Source organism: Perissodus microlepis, chromosome 20 (assembly GCF_051167445.1).
Source record: "Perissodus microlepis isolate ML-2025 ecotype Zambia chromosome 20, ASM5116744v1, whole genome shotgun sequence".
In the NCBI taxonomy this organism is placed as follows: domain Eukaryota; kingdom Metazoa; phylum Chordata; class Actinopteri; order Cichliformes; family Cichlidae; genus Perissodus; species Perissodus microlepis.
This window is the reverse complement of record NC_140480.1, coordinates 4,798,405-4,819,767: the sequence shown is the minus strand read 5'-3', so window position 1 is coordinate 4,819,767 and position 21,363 is coordinate 4,798,405. Positions and strand designations below refer to the sequence as shown.

The following is a 21,363-nucleotide window of genomic DNA, read 5'->3' as shown; positions in this document are numbered from 1 at the left end:
TTTTATTTTGGAGGTTAACTGTGGTGTAGACTCTTTATGCCTTTTTTTTTTTTTCAATACTACACTAACAAAACAACAGGACAAATTAGGACAAGACAGACAAACTGTGCATTTAAATACAAATAACATACATTCAAATAATAAAAAAAAACAACCACAGGATAATGTTGAAGGTGTATTTGATGTGCGGTGCGTAAAAGCTGAACACAGGCATTACTTTTGTTAGTTTTTGGCTCAAGAGAGAGAGAAGAAAAAATAAATTAAACGTAGTTAATAACATTATAACCATCATAAAATAACATAATACTAATAGCCATCATTATCATCATCATCCTATTTCCTATTTCCATTGTCATCGTCATCTTCTTTTTTGTTAGTATTATCATATAACATATTATCATCATACATATGGCTATTAAAGTATAAATGAGTCTCTAACTACAAGTTAGAACCTTATAGCTTTATATAGCTATACTTATATCTACACAAGTATACCTTTTATAGATTGTGATTATAATTAGTTAAAAAGTTAAAAAGAAAAATAATACTAATAAAAATAAATGTAGAAAAAGGAGTCACTTGGGTCAAACAGGTAGGGATTATGTTGTAATGTAATTTTAAATGAGACTCACCGTCGCACATCTCTGAGTCACTTCCGTGTGTAATAGTTTTTCAATAAGATACCTCAGGCTGTTCATCGCCTGTTTTGTGTCTGGATTGTTCATTACATGCAAAGGTTTTTACTTCTGTTGCGATGAAATTGGGCCATATATGCCCTATAAGCAAAACTGAATGTGACACTCCTGATTTAAGAGAAAGCTCACAAAATTCTTTTGCAAAGAACCACTCAGTTAGTTTTGCAGCACTTTTAATTGATGTCCAATGAAAAATATAATTTTCAAATTTTTTTGTTGAAAAAAACTCAAAAAAACAACCAACAATTCAGATTCTTACTTTTCAAAAAGACATTCCTGCAAGAAACTTATTAGCCAATTGAATAGAAAAGTTGATACTGCTTTACCACTCTCAAATATTTCGATGAAATATGATCAAGTAAGAGAGAAAAACACAAAAAAGCAGTCATGGTTTTACATAGCTTCCACAACATACTCATACTTAATACAGATAATCAGGCCAGACTGCAATATCTGTGACCAACATCTATACCAAAACAATAAACAGATGCGGACACATTTGTTGGACTTTATCACATCTGCAAAAACCACTGTACATTATCACAAATCACTTTATTGCCACTTCCTCAAATATGGAAGCTAAACTGCGAATGTTTCTAATAAACAAGGGGGCTACTGTGTATAAGGAGGTACTGAAACTAGTAATTTATTTTTGTAGTGGTGTTGCACACCAGACTGATATGACCTAAAGAATAGTTGGAGATAAGCAAGTCCCTCAGACTTGAAATGCTGATGAATATTTAGGGAGAAATGGAACATGGGGGTGACTTTGGTGGGTTTGGCCTTTTTCCAATCAATCTGCCTATTTGAAGTTGCAAAAACGAGCGTAACATTCAGCTAACAAATGGCTTGATTCTAGAAAGTTCTCCCTTTACACTCTGTTTACTGATATCATGTTTACCTGCTCATAACAACTGAAGCATAAGTAAAAACAGGATGCAGAGAAAAGTCTATACTGCATCTCATAATTTTTAGCTGCACGCATGTCAATCAGGGCAGAGCCTGAAACTGATTCAGCAATATACTTTACAATTTGCAAAATAAAAAAAACACACACAACAAAGAGTAGCCCATTAATTCATTTTTCCTGACTTAAACATGCAGTGCTTAGTGGAGCCCAGATTGAAGGACACTGGCGAGCTGTATTTTAGGTCTGTTCCACAGTGAATCGCTCAGTAGTTTAAGGTACCTTAAATCCTCATGCTGTGTAATCTACACCTACACTTGCTCTAACTGTACAGAGACTTGTACAAAAAGTAGAGACCTTTTAAACCGTTTTGCAAAAATAAAAGAGGCTATAAATAGCACATTATTTTCTTTCATTCAAGTGGACCCTGCACGACTTACGGAATGACATACAGCATGTAAAGTAATGCGAATGCACCACAAAATGAAATGACACAGCATACGAGCTCACTTTAAATAAACGCCATATTTTACAGCATCAGATATGTCAAAGTGTGGTTGTGCTTGACACTGCAAGCATGAAATCGCCCTCATGGCACCTTGTACACCCATTAAAAAATGCAATGGAGATCACAGTTTAAGTGCATATTTAAATATTAGAGAACACACACACAGACACACACAGACACACACACACACTCACAGATGCGTACTGCTCTTTCTAAGATCATAGACCTAGTCCAGGTTTACACTTTCAAAGAAGGCATGACATCAATACTGCATTTTGAGAAAAACATCCACAAGTCTATGGCTTACATGAGTCTACGGATTGTCTTATTCTGGGACCTGCTGAAGCTTTTTTCTTTCTGTTCTTTTCACCAAACATATATGAGATCTTTGCCTTGCACATAAAAAAAATTGTATATTTCTCCAGAAAAAGGGAATAGAAAAATAAAATAGAATTGTAACTTCAAAATCTAAAATAAAACTGATTACACTTTCATGGTGTCTTTTAAATATGACGCTGGAGTCAGCAGACAGTCTGCTTAGCTTAGCATAGTTAAAGCAAAGCAGCTAGTCTTTCTAAAGGAAACAGTCACTTTTAAAGATCACCAATTAACATGGACTGTACGCAGTGCTGCAGTGGTGAGCACTGTCACCTCAAAGAAATAAGGCTGGTCTGCAGTGGGGGCTGTGGTGGAGTTGGCATGGTCTCCTGTGCGTATCCCTGTGAGGTTTTTCCTCCCGCGGTCCAAAGATATGCTTGTTTGATTAACCGATTATCCAAAATTGTCCATAGATGTCCATGGATGCGAGGAGGGACATTACCCCGCCCCTTTCTCAATACCACATAATATAAGCTCCACCTTCCCTAGTACCCTAAAATGGATAGGATAAACCTAGTATACTTAAATCTCACTTAAGCTAAAAGGCAAGTAAGTGTATTTCTTAAAATAAGAGTAGTATCAGGGTACCTTTAGCTATAGGTACACACAGCCTGGTACACAGGCATGTTTTCAAAATAAAAGTCCTACATTTTCTTAGACTATACTATAAAATGCTTCATGTGTATTGGCACATATTCTTCTTCAAGGCAACATTAGACAACAATGTTAGAACGACAAAAAGCATCACCTCTTTTTGAAATATTCTTTGCGACCTAACAAGTACATCAGCACTCATTAAGTAGTTACCACAGTTAAATAAAAATACAATAATGATAATATATATATTTTTTAAAAAGACACGTTTTGCAAAGATACAGTTGAAATGAGAGGAAATAACCTCATAACAGCTATCGTGGGTTGTAAACCGTACGAAAGTCTTGAGGTGAAACTGCTGTTCCCTGCCGAACAGAGCCTCAAGTCATCATAAAGTTAGTTTGCAGCTTGCTCCCTGTTGAGTAATGCAGTCGATGAGATGAACTTTCTGTTTCGGTGATTCATGACACTTTGCATGAGCAGGTGGTTTTCAAGTAGCAATTTCAGCAAATCAAAAACAGGTTTATTCTCTGGGTTGAAATGCTCCTCGTGGCAAAGACATTCCACTGATATATGGGAGGAGGATGAGTGCGATGGATTTTCTTCACTGTGAAAATACTTGTGTGTGTGGAAGTGATGCTCCAGGATTATCTCATTATCTTTGGATGCCTCTGCTTAGTTGTTATTTACCACATACAGGCCACTGAGATGTAAACGTTTGCTAAAGAGCTTTTCAGAGTCTTTGAATTCCTTCTGTCAAGTAAAATATTAGACTGTGTTTATGTGTATAAGTTAAAAATCCATGTATTTGGCTGGGCCTCATGTTTCATTGGTTCAGTGTTCTTCATGGTCTATTATCTTTGGCCAGTGAGTGCATCATCCAGTTGACCTTGGTCTTCCAGCTTTCCCGCAAGGCTTCGTTGAACTTTACTTTGAAGTTCTTCAGCGCCTCGTCCTCCGTTTTGCCCAGCGCTAAAGAGTCCTTTTAAAAACAAGAAACCACTAATTATTAACATTGTTGTCATTCTCCTCATAATCATTAACTGCTACATCATAACTGTGGCATACCTTTAGATACTGTATGTCTTTGAAGGACGTGAGTTCAGGTAGCCCTGCTGCCTTCATCATGGCGAAGAGGTTGACAAACAGCGTCCCGTTCCGACACAGGATCTTATAGGCCCGCTCACAGTACTCCCTGAACCTGATGCAAAAGATGCAAAAACAAACACGTTTCATAAGTTAGCAGAACCCCAGAACAATCCATCCATCCTTTACTGCTTATTCAATTCAGGGTCACAAGGTGCCTGGTTCCTATGCCAGGGTACACGGTCTATTACAGGGCCAAGACAGACAACACAGACTCCACACAGAAAGGCTCCAACTGACAGGTGGATTTAAACCCAACACCTTCTTGCTGTAAGAGGACAGTGCTTGCCACTGCACCACTGTGCCGCCGTCTATAACTATAACTATGTACGTGTGTTAGAGTTACATGTTTTTATTGTACCTCTCAAATTTCTCACTGTTGTTTGTTCGTCCTTGCTGGATCACGTGGACAAAGTCATACGTCAGGATAAAAGGCACACGCTCCCTGTTGATCCCGAGTTTCCGCTTGAAGTTGCCCAGGAAGTGCCCAAAATCAATGTGGAACAGCTAAAAAGCAAAGTCTCACTTTAGTCACTACGTCTGAGTCTCCCAAACACCGACTGACCTAAACAATTTGACTCCAGCATGTTTCACCAAAAAATTATTAGAATATTACAAAGCACATTTTTTTACCAACTCCAACCAAAAACATTACACATCAATCAGCAACATAATTTTGCTGAGATTCAAACGTGCAGTAAATCTTACCTGTCCAGTTTCCCTGATCATGATGTTGTCATTGTGACGATCTCCAATGCCCAAGACGTAAGTAGCTACACAGTAGCCAGCGCAGGACAGTGTGAACTCCTCTATCGCTTGATCAAGTTTGTCCCTGGTGACATAAAAGGTCACAGAAACGAGGAAGCAGAACGTGAGCGAGTTGTGTTCTTACAGTGCTTTCACACTTCTCTTATATTTCCTATATCAGCCTGCATTACACAAACGCAGCCATGAAGCAGAGTGTCATCGGTGACAGAGCATATGAAATGTTCAAAGAGGAGTTCCTGTGGCTGATTAACGCAGCCTAGACGTGCGGAGGGTTCATTGTGTTTTTTATACAAATTTTCTCGCACTGCAGTGTCCGGGCTAATTATCTTTGTATTCTGTGGGGCCATCAGCCTGGACACACCAACGTGAAGTACAGAGGCTTATTCATTACTTCTTCAAGGAGCTTTTAGAATAGACAAGACCTTCAGACTGTCTGGCATCAAATAAAAATCTACTCTCATTTAATGCTGCTAAAGATGCAGCCAGCCGGGGCACTTTGTGCTGCTCTATCTGGTTTTAAAATGCTACAAGGAAAAAACACTTTTAAGCAAACAATTTAAGTAAAAAAAAAAGAAAGAAACTACAAGATGAAGCAGTACTGTTTACTGCTCACAAGAAGTGAAATATTTATATCAAACTATGCAAGTTTTCCTGAATGGGACTGGGAATAGGATGAAGGCTTGTGTGCCTTAAACACCCTTTTTTTCATATTCTTATGTCTTATTTTCTGTCCTTCCCCTCCCCCTTCTTTTCCACATGAACAAAAATGGATAATTGATCGCAAAAATATTATTGTTTTACTTAAAAAATATCAATACCCATCTGTGGCTTAATATACGCGGCTACTTTGTGCTAAAATCAAGAGGAGTCGATGAAATGATGAGATGCCGCTTAGGAAAATTCACATGATGTTATCGCGAATTTCAAATTGAAAAACTTCTTTCTTGACACTTGACAAGTCAGCGCTGTCCTAGGAGGACTTGGGGAAGTCCCCACAACAACCTGAGGGAGGTTTATGGGGGGAAAAGGGTGCATATGCGGATTAGCTCACCCCACTCCTGCTCTGTGCCTTCTGTGTGGTTTTATGTCATGCTTGGCTGTGTGTATAATGCACCTAATTTGCTTTGCTTTTTGAGGTTAAATAGGGTCATCACCTCTACAGAGTGTCTACACCAAATAAGATGACAATCGGAGAGCTTCTGAGAGTTGCCATTGTGCCAGAGTTCATCGTACTCACTCGGGATTCTTCGATTTGAGCCAGTTAAGCAAGGCGTCCTTGTTGAAGGCAGCGGTAGCGGCGCTGTTGCTGCTGTTACGCTGGATGTTGGCAATTGTGTCAGAGTTCTTCACAACCTCGATGAGCCCCATTTTGTTCCCGGTCGACAGGCAGCCGTACGGGATCATCCTGTGTTTGCCAAGTCGAAAAATGAACAGCGTTAAGGCTGGTGGACAAGATTTCCCCGTGCACAAGAGGCAACTGCTGTAAGAACCAGCTCCTACCTGAGATCCAGACCTTCTTTCTTCCACAGATTCTCCATGAGCTGGATCATCTGCAGGGTCAGCATGTCTTGTCGAAGGTCTAAAGGTGACAAGGAGAAATTGATATATCTAATCCTAACTTTTCTCTTGCACGACTCATTCCAAACCCACAGTTTTTATCTTCCCAGCAGATTTGAATTTGCAAACCAGCCCTTAAACTAAAACAGGCACCTTGAAAAAGGCATGTTCGACCTTCTTGTCTCTTACCATCTCCATTTTTGAAGATAATGCCCACCATGTCTCCTTCAACTGCGGGATTCTTGAACATCAGCCAGAGTGGCTTCATCTTGGAGTCCATAAATCTGCATCTATCAGTACTGTAACAGCAAAAATGCTCATGTTAATTTTCATCCTTGTACATATATGTTTGCTCAATAACTGATATCCCTTGTGAGCTGTTGTATAAAAATGATTTTTTTTTTGTCCAGGACGACACTGACAATGCGCTCATATGTTTGTAGGAGGGAGAAATGAGAGTAAGTTGCTGTGATCCTGAATCAACTGAAGAGTTAATTTCTCCGTGTACCACTTAAATGTTTTTTTTTTATTCAGTAAAGCCAGAAAAGGAGCCAAAGTGGCCTTTGCAAAATCCAATAAGGAGGACAATAATGCATAAAACAATTATGCTCTCTTGTGTGCATTTGCATTTGTGTGTTTGTCTGGGCCACTAACCAGATCTCAGAGAGGATGATGCTCGGGTTGAGTGGTGACAGAAGGTCTGACAGGGCCTCCAGGTAGGACTCTTGTCTGATACACTGCTTCAGGTCCTCTGCCGTCACCTTCTGGGAGCCCAACTTGACAAAGTCACTCAGGGCCTTCATTTTGCCCAGAGCCTCATTCTGAGTGTGTGAGAGTTAACACAGAGACTGAGAATCAGTTGAAAACACACAAGATCAAAGCGAAGGTGAGTAAGAATCAGGAGGTGATTACCTGTTTGGTTAAGAGCTTGATGTGATGGATATTTCCCCTGCAGTAGGCCTCGAGAATCAGGCCAAAGCGCAAACCCACAGATGCCACATGAGTCTCTGACCTACAATAGACACAAATCTCCAGTCAAACAAAAAGCTGACTCGATCTTGTTTTTCTTTCTTCTCCCTTTTTTCTAACTAGCTTGTATTTTTTAAAGCTAGCCCCTTCTCACTCACCTGAGATGCCAAAACAGAAAATGTCCGATCCTCCTGTTGGACAGTGCCCGTTCTAACAAGAAAGTGGTAAGGTCACAGTCCAGGTAGGACTCGTACTTCAGGACCTGGACCAGCTGGATTAGATAATGAAGCAGCTCATCATCACTGTGTGCAGAGAAATGTGGCTTATGCGGTTAACAGTCACAACACAGCATGCCTGGCACTGTAAGCTTCTGAAACAGATGTGTGTGTACCTGAGCTTTCTGAGGCATCTGATAGTGAAAGAACGAACCGCTGGGTCGGGAAAACTGTAGTCTAAGAGCTCCAAGGCGTGGATGGCAGGGAGGTCTGGCCAGTTCCTCAGTAAATTCACCATCTGAGGAGAATCCAGTAATTATTTTCTAACATGATGAGAAAAATCAAGGAGATTTTGACAATTTGAAGATTAAAGCAGGCTGCTGATGTTAATTCACAACTCGATATTTCTTTAAGCGGCAGTGACATTACTATAATTTTGCATGATTCACTGTTAAAACATTCCTTAGTTTTGAAGCTCCAAAAACCTGTAAAGTCACATATTTTCTTGCTCTTGTTACAACAAAGGTTTACTGCAAGACCTCTGTGGTCGGTAAATATTACCAACATAATATTATAAATAAATATTATATTACATAGATCAGAGCTGGTGGTTGCCTGTTTTCTATAGATAGAACCAGTACAGCTGACATTCATGGACGTTTGCTAAAACAAAATAAAACACCCAATATAAACTATTAGTTGTCTGTATATAAGAAACTAAGAATACATACTGATATGGATATGTGTAACTGTAAAGAATTATAGATCCTTCACTCACACACACAGATACACACTTATCTACACTACATAGTATTTCTCCCAGTTTTAATCAATAATCCTATATAGACTATCATTTCAGATGAAAAATTTTTACTTCTTTGAGCTTTTTTCTGATTCGTTCACTCCTTGTTTGAAATTTTGGCCACTTTAACCCTTAAAGCTAAGCTAATCATCTGAAACAAAAGGTTTTACATCTCCAGATCGACTTACAGACATCAGTGAAAAATACAAAGAATAAATAACGCTTTACTCGTACCTGAACTACATCCTCACGCTTATTCCACTTGGTGATGAGGAGGAGCTTGGACAGACTTTCAGGATAATGATCGCGGACTTCGGTGCGGAGCTTCCACAGGAGCTCTTTCTCGTCCTCGAAAAACTCGGTGTAGTTTTTGTTGTCCATGAATTCTTTGAGCTTAAAGTACTACAGAGAGCACATGATCCACACACAAAGTTATTAAATTTTCTGCTTTAAAAACAAAACAAAAATTCTAACTATGTAAAATTTGTCACATGTGAGTCCTACCTCTTCTTTAGTGGCTAAACTTAGATCACCGTTCCTCTCCATGTCACATATCTGAAAACACATGAGGATTATTGCTTGGACTGACTGTCATCAAACAAAGATCCAAATATGTACTTCAGCCTCAATAAACATGACACAATAATTCTGTGTAAAATTAAAATGAAATACATAAAATCACAAAATGACTTATTCAAATAATTCATCATTAAGGAAAATGTTTTTTGGTATAAACGGAATGTATACAAATCCTATAAATTTCATTTAACTATATTCCATTAAATTTAATAAAATTTTACACTGTACTTCACGTTAGTTTACCTTTTTTTTTTAATTGTAACTTTTTTTGTGTAGTCTTTTGGGAGATAGTACCTTTTCAAGTGGAGGGTAGTAGAGGGGGTGTGGCCGGATGTTGGGAAAATGAATGAGAAGCTCAGCGGCGCTGTCCACGTTAGGGTTCTTCTCAACAGTTCCCATCGGGTTCAGCAGGTCACTTTTCTCATCTGTGATAAAAATATCATATATGAAATGATGAAATGTTCCATTTGGTGGAATCTTCTTCTCAGTTTTTAGTCTTTCGTCTAAGAAAACCACTCCCCCGCCTGGCAAACAGGTACTTCAGCATCTGCAAATAGGCTATCTTATTGCATCATAAAACACAAAATGTGTCACTATGTGTGATTTGGGTGGCAAGACGTGTCACTCCGGGCATTTCAGAAGCTCTCTGCGTGCTTCAAAGTGTTGTGGAGGTGTTTTTTTATTTTTTGAAGAGGAGGAAAATGTAAGAAGAGGCAAGGCTGAAAAGTACCAGGAACAGACGGCCATGTGGATAAGTGGAACTCCCCAGTCTTCAGCTGGTCCTTGTAGTCAAACACCATGGTGTTCACCCAGGCTATTGGACAATCCTGAAAAGACAAAGAGAGAAACTTTATTGTTTCACTTCACACACCATCTTCAAGCTTGAGGATCTTGGAAATGGTTTAAAACTGAGTCAGAGAATGTAAAAGATGTACAGAGGAAAACTAACCTGCATAGCTTGCAGCCTGAGCTGAATTATGTTTCCTCAGTTGTAATAAAATCATGTGCAATACTTGGGCAATAAAAATCTTATAAATTTCAAGCTCTTTTCCTCTCTGAAGATAAAAACGTTTGACTGGGAAATCTTTTTTTTTTTTTTGCATCATAAAAAATTAAAATCAAGATTCTCTAAAGGCAAAGCTTTTTTATTCTTTAATCTAAAATGCTTTGAATAATTAACCATCTCCTGCCCAACATGTGCTTTATTTTAAAGGTTCACTTGAATTCAAAACTTTAATATTCTAATTGCAATAAACACTCTGAACCTTGATTGCGGTATATTTAATTTAATTCACCGTTAGACTTACAACCGCCTCCAAAAACATGACAATAAAACATTAGGCGAGTGATTCGTTTGTATTTCTAACTTCTAAAGTTCTCTATAAAGGGAATTTGGGTTCCAGGAAATCAGTAGAAAAATGACTTCCATTATTTCAGTGTGTTAAAAACAACAAAAACACAGTTAACACATTCAAGTTAAAAAAAAAAAAAAGAAGAAAAAAAGGCAGTGCACATAAACAAGAGCGGCTAAAATAGCTCAACTTCCGCCAGCCTTTCTGCCGTCTGGCTGCAGGACTTCTCTTCCAGGCAAACAAAGAGAGAAGTGGCTCAGAAAGCAGAAGTGGTCTTAATGGCTATAAAACACACCTGGGCTACATGTTTTGGAGGTCTGCACAAACTCGAGCGCACAGCTGCTGCGTCGCTTCAAAACAGAAGATACTGCGACTACAGTAAAAGGGGAATTTGTTGTTCTTGTTCACTGTACCTTTCATTGTATACAGGGGAGGTTTGTGGGGGCTCTTTCAAATGTGGTATTTGAGTGTACTGCCACCACTGTAGCAGCTGTGCACCGTCCTGAACAGGACATATTTAATATTTATTTATATGACATAAAAGGAGCTGCTGCAAGAAGCTGTTGAAGCCCTTTAATCCAACTTGCTTATAGTTAAAGTAACATATTAAATTTTGCATGTATTAATAAAAAGAGAGGTAAAGCTTTTAAACAGATTAAACCGCTGATTAAATCAGTTTCATCTTTAAATCGCATCTTCAAAGCGCTTAATTTGTTTGCTAGTAACATGCCGAGTGGAGCTTTTTTAACAAACATTTGTCATTTCGACCATAAACAGAAATGTGTATGGCATCAGTGTCAATTAATTAATTTTATCAAAAGTAGTTTTTTTCCCCCAGGTTAAAAGTTTAAAAATCTCTCTATGCTGGAAACTTCTTGTTATATAGAAAATAAAAGCATAAATTCTCTTAAATTACTAATAATTAGTAGCTGCTCATGAATTTCTGTCAGTTGAATGACTGATTCAGCAGTTAATGTAATAAATGTTTTAATGATAATTGGTGCATTAATGTCAAATCAGGTGTTATTGTCATTAGTATCTACATTTTGTGCTTTTTTAAACTATATTTTTGGGCCTTCCTTGTGTCAGGACACGGGGGAAGACACACTGTAATTGGATTCTGGGCGGATCTGAACTTTTTGCATTAGCCAAACAAAATACAGGTGGCCTGCTGAACCCAGTCAGCTAAACCAGCGTTCAGTTACTGACTGGATTTTGGCAAACAAATTACTCTTTCTTGGAGTGTTTGCCTCGCAGACCTTCAGGTGTCCTGATCAGCCTTAATTTTTCAGTTTAACAATTACACTGAAGTGTCGCCCTGGTATCACATACTTCATAGTCAATACTAATTATTTTCAATGATGGAGCTGTAGCTAAACAATTATGTGCTTATCTTAGTGTTAAACCACAAATTATTATGATTTTTTTTGTTTAGAAATAAAACTTCATCATAAGCGGTAAAGCTTTGTGCAAACGATTACAATGCTTTTTATATTATCACCATTATTACTATGTGCTCCACTCTTTAAAATGTAATTTCCCATCATTTTTGCATGTTTTGCCAGCCATGTATAAATGTATGCAAAGCTATATATAAAGGCTGGCTGTCATGCATAATGTTGTAGGCGCACGTGTGCCTTTGTGTGCAGTGAGGTTTCTTTGTTTCATATATATACACACACACACATATATATATATATAGATATAGATATCTATATATATATATATCCTGTGTTGTGTTTGTTTGCCTAAAACATCAGTGAGAAGTAGGTCTTTAATCCTCAGTTTGATATATATCTTTTAAAAAAATGTAGCCGTTTGCGTGGCCCGTTAGTGCACTCCTTCACTCATTCAATTTTTGTCGTAATGCGATATACTAGCAAAGAGTCAATCAAAGAGAGCGTTTGTCTTCTGCTGCAGCCCTTACAGCATAATAAACCTTTGAAAATGCAGCTGAACAATTGTTAAAACAACTAGAAGAGGTGCAGGTGTAAATCCAACTACATGGATTTAATGTGTGCACTTTTCTTGTGCCTTTCTCTTCGTTGGCTTTTCTGAATTCATGCTTGTTAATCAAAAAAATGTAGATAAAATTGCTTTGTAATGTCTTAATCCCCCTCCCCCTCTAAGCTGTCAGCGAGCATGTAAATTTAGAAGGTAAAACGCTCAGTGTATATATGTATGTGTGTGTGTGTGTGTGTGTGTGTGTGTGAAAGAGAGAGATGAGGGCTGTGAAGATGAATTTAGAATTCCTTGAAAATGTTAGCCAATTCCTTCCTTCCTTGGACCGATGTGCAGATAAAAGGGCTGAAGCGGATGAAGTGTTAACCGCAGCCTTGCCACTAAGCACACTTGCACAACCCGACGCAGCAGAAACAACAGACCCACACAGAAGCTACACGCATTACACACAAGAGAGGAAACAGATCTGTTTGTGCTTGCGAACAAATTCACACCACCAGCCCAAAACACTGGCCTGCTCAATCGAACGAGTAGTACACTGAGACCCCAAAAGCACCACGAGTTACTGACACACTCACCGCTTTCTTGTTCTTCTTTTTGGTGCCGCGGGGCTTCTTGGTCTTTTCAATGACGCCGTAGAGCGCGAAACACAGGCGGCTCATGCGGGGCAGGTCGGCCACGTTTATGTCGAACTCCAGCTTCTGATTCCACAGCGGCTCGGAGCTCACTGTCACCTCCGAGCTCGTCACCACCTTACAGAGCAGCTCGCTGCCATGGAACAGACCAGCCTGCACTACAAGCTGCAGGGGAACCACAGATACACAGTAGTGATTAGATGGAGGCAAGACATGTGGTTTGGAAGCCGAAGACTTTAGCACTTCAGTGTGAAGGTGATTGTTTGTGGAAGATTTACAGACTTCACGAGATGATTCAGAGTTTCCTGTGTAATTCGAGCTATGAGTCAAAGGGTTTACACATTCGTAAGCGCAAACAGGTCTCCATGCAGAGTCAGACACAAATGAAAAAACAACCGCCAGAGACGTAATTTAATACTGCACGACCATTAAGCTCCTGCCTTTCGCCAAATCAAGATAGTCCAAATTAACATTTACAAAATATATGAGCTGATTTCCCCCCTTCCCTCCAGGGGTTGTGTTTTCAAACCTCTGCCTGCCATCCACAGACATGACTGATAATTATGCGGCAGGAAAAATTAGTCATGAGTCATGATGCTCTAAGGCAGCAGCACCCAGGAGTGCACTTGCACTTAATAACCCATCCAAACAGTAATGTAGTTAGTTATGAAACAGAATTACAAAGACAGACACACATTAACAGAGTTCCCACTCTTTCTTTCACTCTTTCTTCTGACACGGAAGGGTGAGCATGGAGTATCAGCGGATGTTTCCACATCCTTTGGCTGTTCTCGTACGCTCACTGACAGTTGTCAAATTTTGAGATAGGTCAGGAGCCCGTCTGCAATAGTAACATGCAACGCCTTCAAAAAAAGAAGTGCATTTGAAAGCGAAAGAGGGAGAGCATGTAGTCTGTCTTTTTTCTTAGAATCTAGGCCTCAGAATGAGACGTAAAAACCAGATAGACACTCCCCACTTCCTGTTTTGAAGTTTTAACCAACCGCCTTGATGAATTATGGGAAATGTGTGGTCTGTACCATGTGACCCCCCCTTGTCATTTACATGTCAGCCCCGCTGTTCCTACAACTGAAATTGAGATATTGGTAAACAAGTGAATGCCACATTTCATTGAGCAGCAAAGTGAGAGAAAACCCACGCAAAACCACACCGACCTTCATTCCCTCGTCTGCATTGACTCGTTTGCCTTGCACCAGGTGAATGTGGAAAGGCTCATTGATGGACCACAGAGAGGAGGTGTTTTGCTGTAGGAAGAAGTCAGAGGAAAAAAGGGAATTTAATTTCTCACTGCCTTGCATTCACACAGTTGCTCCAATTTCCTGTTTGGCAACAACTCAAAAAACTGAAAAGAGGGTAGACGCAAAGTAACATCTACTTTCAAAAGAAAGTTTGGGGGGGGGGGACTTTCTAACTGAAGAAAACTGCCAAAAGATCTTTAGCTGCTTATCTGACCAGCTTCAGATAAAAGTTTCAAAACATTATAAAACGATGGTTTTTATTATGCTGAAGCAGTTCCAATGTACGCTGCATGTGCAACTATAGCAAATGAAAGACAAGCCGTCAGATGTAAATTATCTACACCGAGCTGCGTGGCTTATTTCAAGTGTGCCAAAGTCCGCAGGCTAGTCGAGTAACAACTGCGAGAAAAGAGAAAAGGGGAAAAAAAAGAGCATGTGCTCCTCTTTTAATGAACGACAGCTACCGCCTGACCCCTTACCTTCTTCAGTGGCAGAGGAGGAGGTCTGGATAAGGAGCGACTCTTGTACACCTGGCTGCACATTCTGCCCTGCTCCTCCTGACATTTGGTGACGGTGGAGTAGTGCACCATGGTGAGGTGGGGGTTCTGGCCATTTCTCAAGCATGAGAAGATGTACTGAGGAGAGAGACAACAGAAGATTTACTGGCACAGCCATCAGTCAGTTCACCCACAGATATTTCCCAGTGTTCTGATAGCGCTGGTTAGCTCCTGAAGGCTGTTCATTTGCTGTAGGTTAATGCAGCTCAAATCTCATTATGTGTGGATGGATGCAGTTCCTTTCTGCAGGGCTGCTATACAGATATGAGTCACCCCTGCAGGTAGTTGGAGTTTCAAAATCAACAGTGGAGTCTCCGGCCACCAAAATCTTGACTTAGCCTACTCCTAACCGACAGTCATTTCAGTTATTATGGACCCACCTGCACAGGCTGAACGCAGACAAACGACACTAAACAGAAACTCGCACACATTCACAGAGAAAACAACAGCTTGTCTAGAATATAGAGAATGTAATTCACAGTTTCAACAAAGATCAGCAGAGAAAGTCCAACTTTTCACAGTTCGTTTTTCAGTTTGTGAATAAATAGATAAACCTTCATCTTAAAGGCGCTGTGGGTTAATATGTCAAAGAGCATGTGTATTTTTTTTTTAAAGACGTACGCTGATATGAAATAAATTAGGTAGAATAGTTCATACTGAGTCTAGCACATGCCCACAGGAACGAGGAGGATAAAGGCCCCTAGTTGCCCTCTGAAACACTTCTTTGTGGCAAAACAGAAAGAAAAATGACATCTGTGCTGATTATTTGTTAGCACATTTTTATGCCTCTCTGCAACACGTCTAGAAGCAAAATACAAAAGCTATCATGGCAGAAAATGAGCCTGAAAGAAAATTGGACTCTTGGGAATTATCATCCAACAAAAACACAAACCCAAAATAAAATTTGACAAACCTACACAGGATTTGCCTCAAAGCCACAATACGAACATCTAAAATTTCCAGTCCAGAATTTGGGGAAAAACTTGCCTTGTTCCACCCCAGTATAAGAAAGCTTTTGGCAAACACATTCATTTTTTTAACATCAGTTGTATTGCAACACTTATAATGTACAAAAATGGGACTGAGTCATTAAACCAACAAAACCAACTGTGAAAAAAGGGAAATAATTAAAGAGATAAAGTAAAAAAAAATTTAATATGCTGGATTTTCACACAATTTTCTGCTCCAAGAGTTTATTTTATTCGATTAACTCACTTTGAACTGACACAGTGGGTGTTTCCCATAGATGAAATCCCATCTCCCGTTGACCTGTAAGGTGTAGTCTTCAGGTTCCTGTCGCATTAAGCGGAAAACGGTAGCCTTCTTCTTCAGAGCGCTCTTCATCAGAACCAAGGGGAGGTCATGAGGGTCCTGCTGTAGCATGAAGCTTTCCTGTAAGAGCAACAGACAACATCATTCAAATAAAGAGTACGGCTTTACAGAAAATCATAAAATTGCTGCTTGTTCCTGAGTGTTGTTTTGAAGGTAGTGTTTAGGGTGTGGGAGGGGGCTTTCCAAAGGTGATCACATTTACTTAAAATCACCTCCACAATGTGTCTGCACAAGGTGGAACCACAGTTTTTCCAATCAAAGCTACTTTGCTTTTTGCGGGTTCCCTGCTGCCCCATCATACCAGAACATTAGATTTGATTAGTTTGAACAAACTGGACTGTATGACTCATGACAACTTAAAAAACAAACAACAACTGATGAACTCACGTCAGAAGCCTCAAACTTGACATTAATGAAGATCTTCTTGATGTTTTTTGACTTGAGGCTCTGCGGCAGGGAGCGGCATGGCTCCAGTTCACATGGGAAGCTGTACTCCATCCACTTCTGCCAGGGCAGACTCTGTCGATCTTGAGCCTTTTCTTCGCAAAACGCCCTCATCTTGGTCCGAAACTCATTTACCTCGTCATTCTTCTGAGCTTCAAACTCATGCAGACCTGGAAATTTGGTTAAAAAGTAAAAGGAGAACTTAGCTTATCATTTAATTAACTGAAACACGAAAAACTTTCAGATGAATAAAGAAAACACAGAAAAGAAATTATTCCATCAGGATAGCAAATTTTCACTGACTAAATCTATAAGAAACATAGGCTAAAATGTAACAACGCTATTAGCCACGTTTAGCTTTAAGTCTGTATATTTGAAAACTTTATCCCTGAATTTTTCAAAAGCTAATTACACGTAACATATGAGTGGAATCATATTATAATTATCTAAAGAATAATTATCATTACACTCATAATATATTCAGAATACATGAGAATATAGGGGGGGTTGCTAAACAAATAAATTAGCTTTAGCTAGTTAGCCTAGCCGAGCCCTACTTTTTCAGGTTAGCTACATTAGCTTATAGTATCTTTGGTTAATTCACAGAATCATTATTTTTAATTACTGTGAACCTACTGTAAAAAACAGAAATTCCTACAGCAGTGAAAAAACAAGAAGGCTTCTGTCATTTAATGATTACTTTTGTGTAATATGAACGGCAATGGCTGTAAAACCTATATCTCAAATTTAAAACTTCACATTTTTCAAAGCTGTGAAGCGGGCCAGATTGAAATCTCTGCTGGTCAGATTTTGGCCCCTAGGCTTTATATTTGACATTCTTGGCTTATAGCTAGCCAGCAACCTGCTTTACATGTGAAAAAAAAGAAGAAGATTAGCATCGTGGATATACGGTAACTCAGAAAGAAAATTATTTTTTGTTAATAGTTCTTTCTTTTGAGCAAAGTGTTATTCTGCTAACTTTCTAGTCTCAGAAAAATAAGAATACTTTTGTTCCAATCAGCATTTTAACTCTGCCAAACCAAGGCTTCAAAACTACAACCACAGCAACTTTTCATCAGTTCTCATGCTGTAAACAGTGTGCTGTGGCGCTTGTTGCAGGGGTCTGGATCAACAACTGAGCAAAAGAAGACATTTTTGTGGCACTAAGAACATAACAGAGCCACAGTAATGGTGACAAGTGGATGAGATCAAAGCTGCTGTGCAAACATTAAGACGTTATCTGGATGAGTGTTGCAAGTCAGAAACTCTCATTTCATTTCTCTTTTTTTAAATGCATACAGTCACTTGTTCTGTCTGACTCTGAGAAATCTAGTAGACTGGGCAGCAATTCAGGGGACTCGAGCCAGACTGGAATATCTCTATAGCTTAATGACAAGAACTCTTCTCTGTAATCATGACTGATTTAATCTCATAGAACAGTACCACAAACCCTTAAAAGCAAACAACAAAAAAACAAACAAAAAAACCCTCTATAGACACTGCAGAGGCCCACCTTTGCCAATTAACAGGCTGATTTGGGCGTTGGTGAGTTTCTCCACCCGGTCGCCCTCCCTCGCCACCAGCCTCAGAACACACATGAAGGGCCGCACATCACTTATGCGCCTTGATTCTTCCTCCAGCTCTTCCCTTTCCGCCGTCTCGTTGATGCAGGTGAAGACGTATCCATCAGGATCGCTGAGTCCACAGAACAGGGCCTCACTTCTCGCATTTTTCCAAACCATCTGAAATAAGAGACAAGAGGGATAAATGAACACAAGAGCCCCAGTTTTGATGAGCTGCCATGCCCAGTTTTCATGAGGAAAAAAAAACAAGACTGTCCAGTTACTGTTTTCAAAATTAAAACAAAAGCAAATGATCCTCTGATTAATCTAATGAGCTGAAATAAAGCAAGAAAATCATTGTTTCTAAAGCTTTCCTAAAATTCCTAGTGAATTAGCAGTGACTGGAGGGCCATTTCATCTATTAATCATCCTAACAGCATCCATGAGTATCATTACCTAACGCAGCTAAATCAAACAGCCCGAAGTGGCAGAAGTGTTGGCCCGTTCAGCAGCACGTTCACATTTTAACAGCAGATCTGTTTCGGCAGAGTGCTGGCTGTGTTTCCCAGGGAGGAAAGCTGCAAGCTCCCTCTCTGTCGGAAGCATCAGAACCGGGGAGCATTGTCTGAGCGGGGGCTGCGTTTTAATTAGTTTAATGTCTGAAGAAAACATTAAGTCAACCAATTTGTTTAAAAGCGTATTATTGTGACTGACAACAAGATTTTGCAGTCTGAGCGTCTGAGCTGTTATGCTGCAGTCAATCAATTACAGTCTCCTGGAAATACAGTGCTCTCTAATAATAGACGCAACGTGTGATTACATTACACATCACGTATCAGTGAGGAGTTGAGGTTTCAGAGACCCTTTTAAAAGCAGATGCCGATGCATGTGAGCGTTGGGTTGGGGTGGGAGGGACACTGTACCTTTTTGATGTTTTTGATGGTGTCGTTTCGAGACACGGGGAATTTGAGGAAGATCCCAGTAGGCAGCAGGAAGTCCATGTTGATCGCCTGGTCCCCCTCCTTCTCCCACTCCTCCTGCATCCCATACTTCCCTGGGGGCATGGTGACGGCCTCTCATTTACTGCCAGCTCCTCTGCTGCTCACCAGAACACGAGCCTGCTGTCCACACACAGAGCAAGCACAGCCGGGGTTAATATGTCCACTATTAACAAGTGTCCCTGCATGAGCTGTCTGCTGTTTGTTCCCAAAATACTGGATAATGCATCTTTAAGAGGTTGTAGCTGAAAAAGGAAGAGGACGTGCAGGTTGTGAATAATGTGAATGAATGGTAGCTTATTGAAGGGCCTGGCCTGCACCTGATCCCCTTCCTCCTGATGGTGATATAAGAGCACACAGATATAGATATTTAAAAAAAAAAAAAAAAAGATTAAGACGACCTGAGTGCTTCTATCACTTTTACTACGTGCAGTTCTGCCTTTAATGATCAGAAGGAAATATTCAAGGGTCAAATTAGGTGAAACGGTGCTTAAAGAAACTTCAGCTTTCTGGTACATCTGCTGAATAAAATGCAAATCAGAAAAATGGAAATGTGCTTCTGCAAATGTAACGAAGTGTGTGTGCAACGAGAACAAGTAGGGTTTGCAACGTAAAGTAATTCTACACTATTGATTTTCTTTGGTAAGAGGAAACTTGCGCCGTGTGCGCTGCATGTGAATAACAGATGTAGGCTGACTTGTGCCCACAGCCTAAACAATAATAAATAAATAAATGTTAAGCTTTTAAAATGAAGCTCACAGGACCGGATGGATGTCAGATACGCTGTGATATATCTGTATATTTTGAAATGAAAGGCTAGAATGGAAACAAAAAGATACGGCGCATCCAATCCAACACGCAAACGTGACGCTGCGCCGTTGTCAGTAAAACTTGTGTCATGGCGAAAGCCTTGCCAACCTGTTAGCGCACACACTTGCCTGTCAGCTCTACAACCCGGTCATCTCTTCATGGCTTTTCCCCCTTTCCCCCCCGTCTTCTTCTTGTTGTTGTTTTTTATAGCAGTGAAGATGGAAGACGGAACATCACGGAGACGTGGGTCGCTCAGATCCGGCGGCTGCAGGATCTATCCGTAAGGAGGAGATGAGCAGGGTGAGGTGCCGTAAATCCGAGCGCTCGTACGGCTCCTGTGAAGCAGTGGAGTGCCTCCCTGCCTCGGTGCTGTGCGCTGTCAGTCAGTTAGGCGCTGATGTTGCGCTGACCCTGACGGATGAGCGGCTGCGCGCTGCCTCACCAGCTCTCTCTCTCTCTCTCTCTCTCTGCGCGCGGGCCAAGGGACCGTCCGCCAAAAGTTTGCGCGAAGTGAAAGTACACCGCTCTCTCCACCTCCCGCCCTCCTCCTGTCTTAGGTGATGTATGTAGGAGACTTTAAAAAATTATTTCAAGCTAAAGAATGAAACAATTAGCTAAAACCAATTTATAAGAATTTAAGTAGAAGCCGAATTAGTCACAAGCAGGTATGAGGGCATGTTTGGTGTCTGAAAAGTGAGTCACTTTCTGGAACTTTCACGCTATTAACGCTGATTTAATTTCCGTATACAGGCAGCAGGGGAGCACCTGCGTGAGTAAAAGCCTGTGATGAAAGAGATGTTTAATAATTCTGTCGATGTTAAATAAGAGGAGGACTCAGTGCGTCACGGAGTCGATGGGAAACTATTATTTCTTTCATTTTGGAGAATATATATATATGTTACAACGCGTTGTCACACGTGACTACAAAGGCAACGTGGGATTTGGAAGGTAGCGGTAGTGGTGGAAATCTTTCAAAGTAGCAATACCACAATGTGGATCCACAAAACGATTCCCCCCCCCCCCCTCCTGAGGGGAAATATTTGAAAATCTTGTGAGGGATGCAACATTTGGCTTGTTTCATTCATGAATGAGTGATATGAACGAGACATATTTTTGAGTAATAAGGACATAGTTTGTAAGCTGATGCTTTAATTTCAATGATGGTATAGAAGTTAAAGAGCAGTCCAATGCAACCTTTTTGGCTTTAAGGAGAAAAAAACAGTCTCACTTATTCTATAGACAAACTAATTAACCAGTTATTCATGTAATAAATCTTTAGATTAATGGATGGAATCATCATTTTGCCTCTTGATTTGGCAACATCATCAAATTAGGAA

At 40.0% G+C, this 21,363-nt stretch overlaps 1 protein-coding gene across 2 annotated transcripts; it reads right to left on the bottom strand.

Moving 5' to 3' along the window:
- Nucleotides 1-851: 851 nt before the first annotated feature.
- On the bottom strand, nucleotides 852-20,504 carry pik3cd (phosphatidylinositol-4,5-bisphosphate 3-kinase, catalytic subunit delta). 2 transcript variants are annotated; one of them, XM_084916334.1, is made up of 23 exons: nucleotides 20,155-20,504; nucleotides 19,142-19,339; nucleotides 18,170-18,398; nucleotides 16,600-16,826; nucleotides 16,096-16,272; nucleotides 14,803-14,958; nucleotides 14,240-14,329; nucleotides 13,011-13,232; nucleotides 9,849-9,945; nucleotides 9,413-9,543; nucleotides 9,044-9,094; nucleotides 8,774-8,941; nucleotides 7,914-8,035; nucleotides 7,681-7,824; nucleotides 7,466-7,565; nucleotides 7,208-7,374; nucleotides 6,743-6,852; nucleotides 6,497-6,575; nucleotides 6,234-6,401; nucleotides 4,937-5,060; nucleotides 4,590-4,735; nucleotides 4,151-4,283; nucleotides 852-4,064 (listed from the first exon to the last, which is right to left on the bottom strand). In XM_084916334.1, exons 2-23 carry the CDS (start codon nucleotides 19,280-19,282, stop codon nucleotides 3,927-3,929), a joined length of 3,120 nt encoding a protein of 1,039 aa, XP_084772460.1. In that variant the 5' UTR covers nucleotides 19,283-19,339; nucleotides 20,155-20,504; the 3' UTR covers nucleotides 852-3,926. The 2 variants fall into 2 exon arrangements, with proteins under 2 accessions (XP_084772460.1, XP_084772458.1); XM_084916332.1 differs by having other exon boundaries at nucleotides 19,142-19,336; nucleotides 20,155-20,503.
- Nucleotides 20,505-21,363: the final 859 nt, after the last annotated feature.

Bases quoted from the DNA above. Each gene is read 5' to 3' on its own strand.
- pik3cd (XM_084916334.1), bottom strand. From the start codon at position 19,282: ATGCCCCCAGGGAAGTATGGGATGCAGGAGGAGTGGGAGAAGGAGGGG. The intron at 18,399-19,141 runs GTACAGTGTCCC...CTCTTATTTCAG, and splicing joins CCATCAAAAACATCAAAAAG to ATGGTTTGGAAAAATGCGAG. The intron at 7,825-7,913 runs GTACACACACAT...CTCTGCACACAG, and splicing joins AGATGCCTCAGAAAGCTCAG to TGATGATGAGCTGCTTCATT.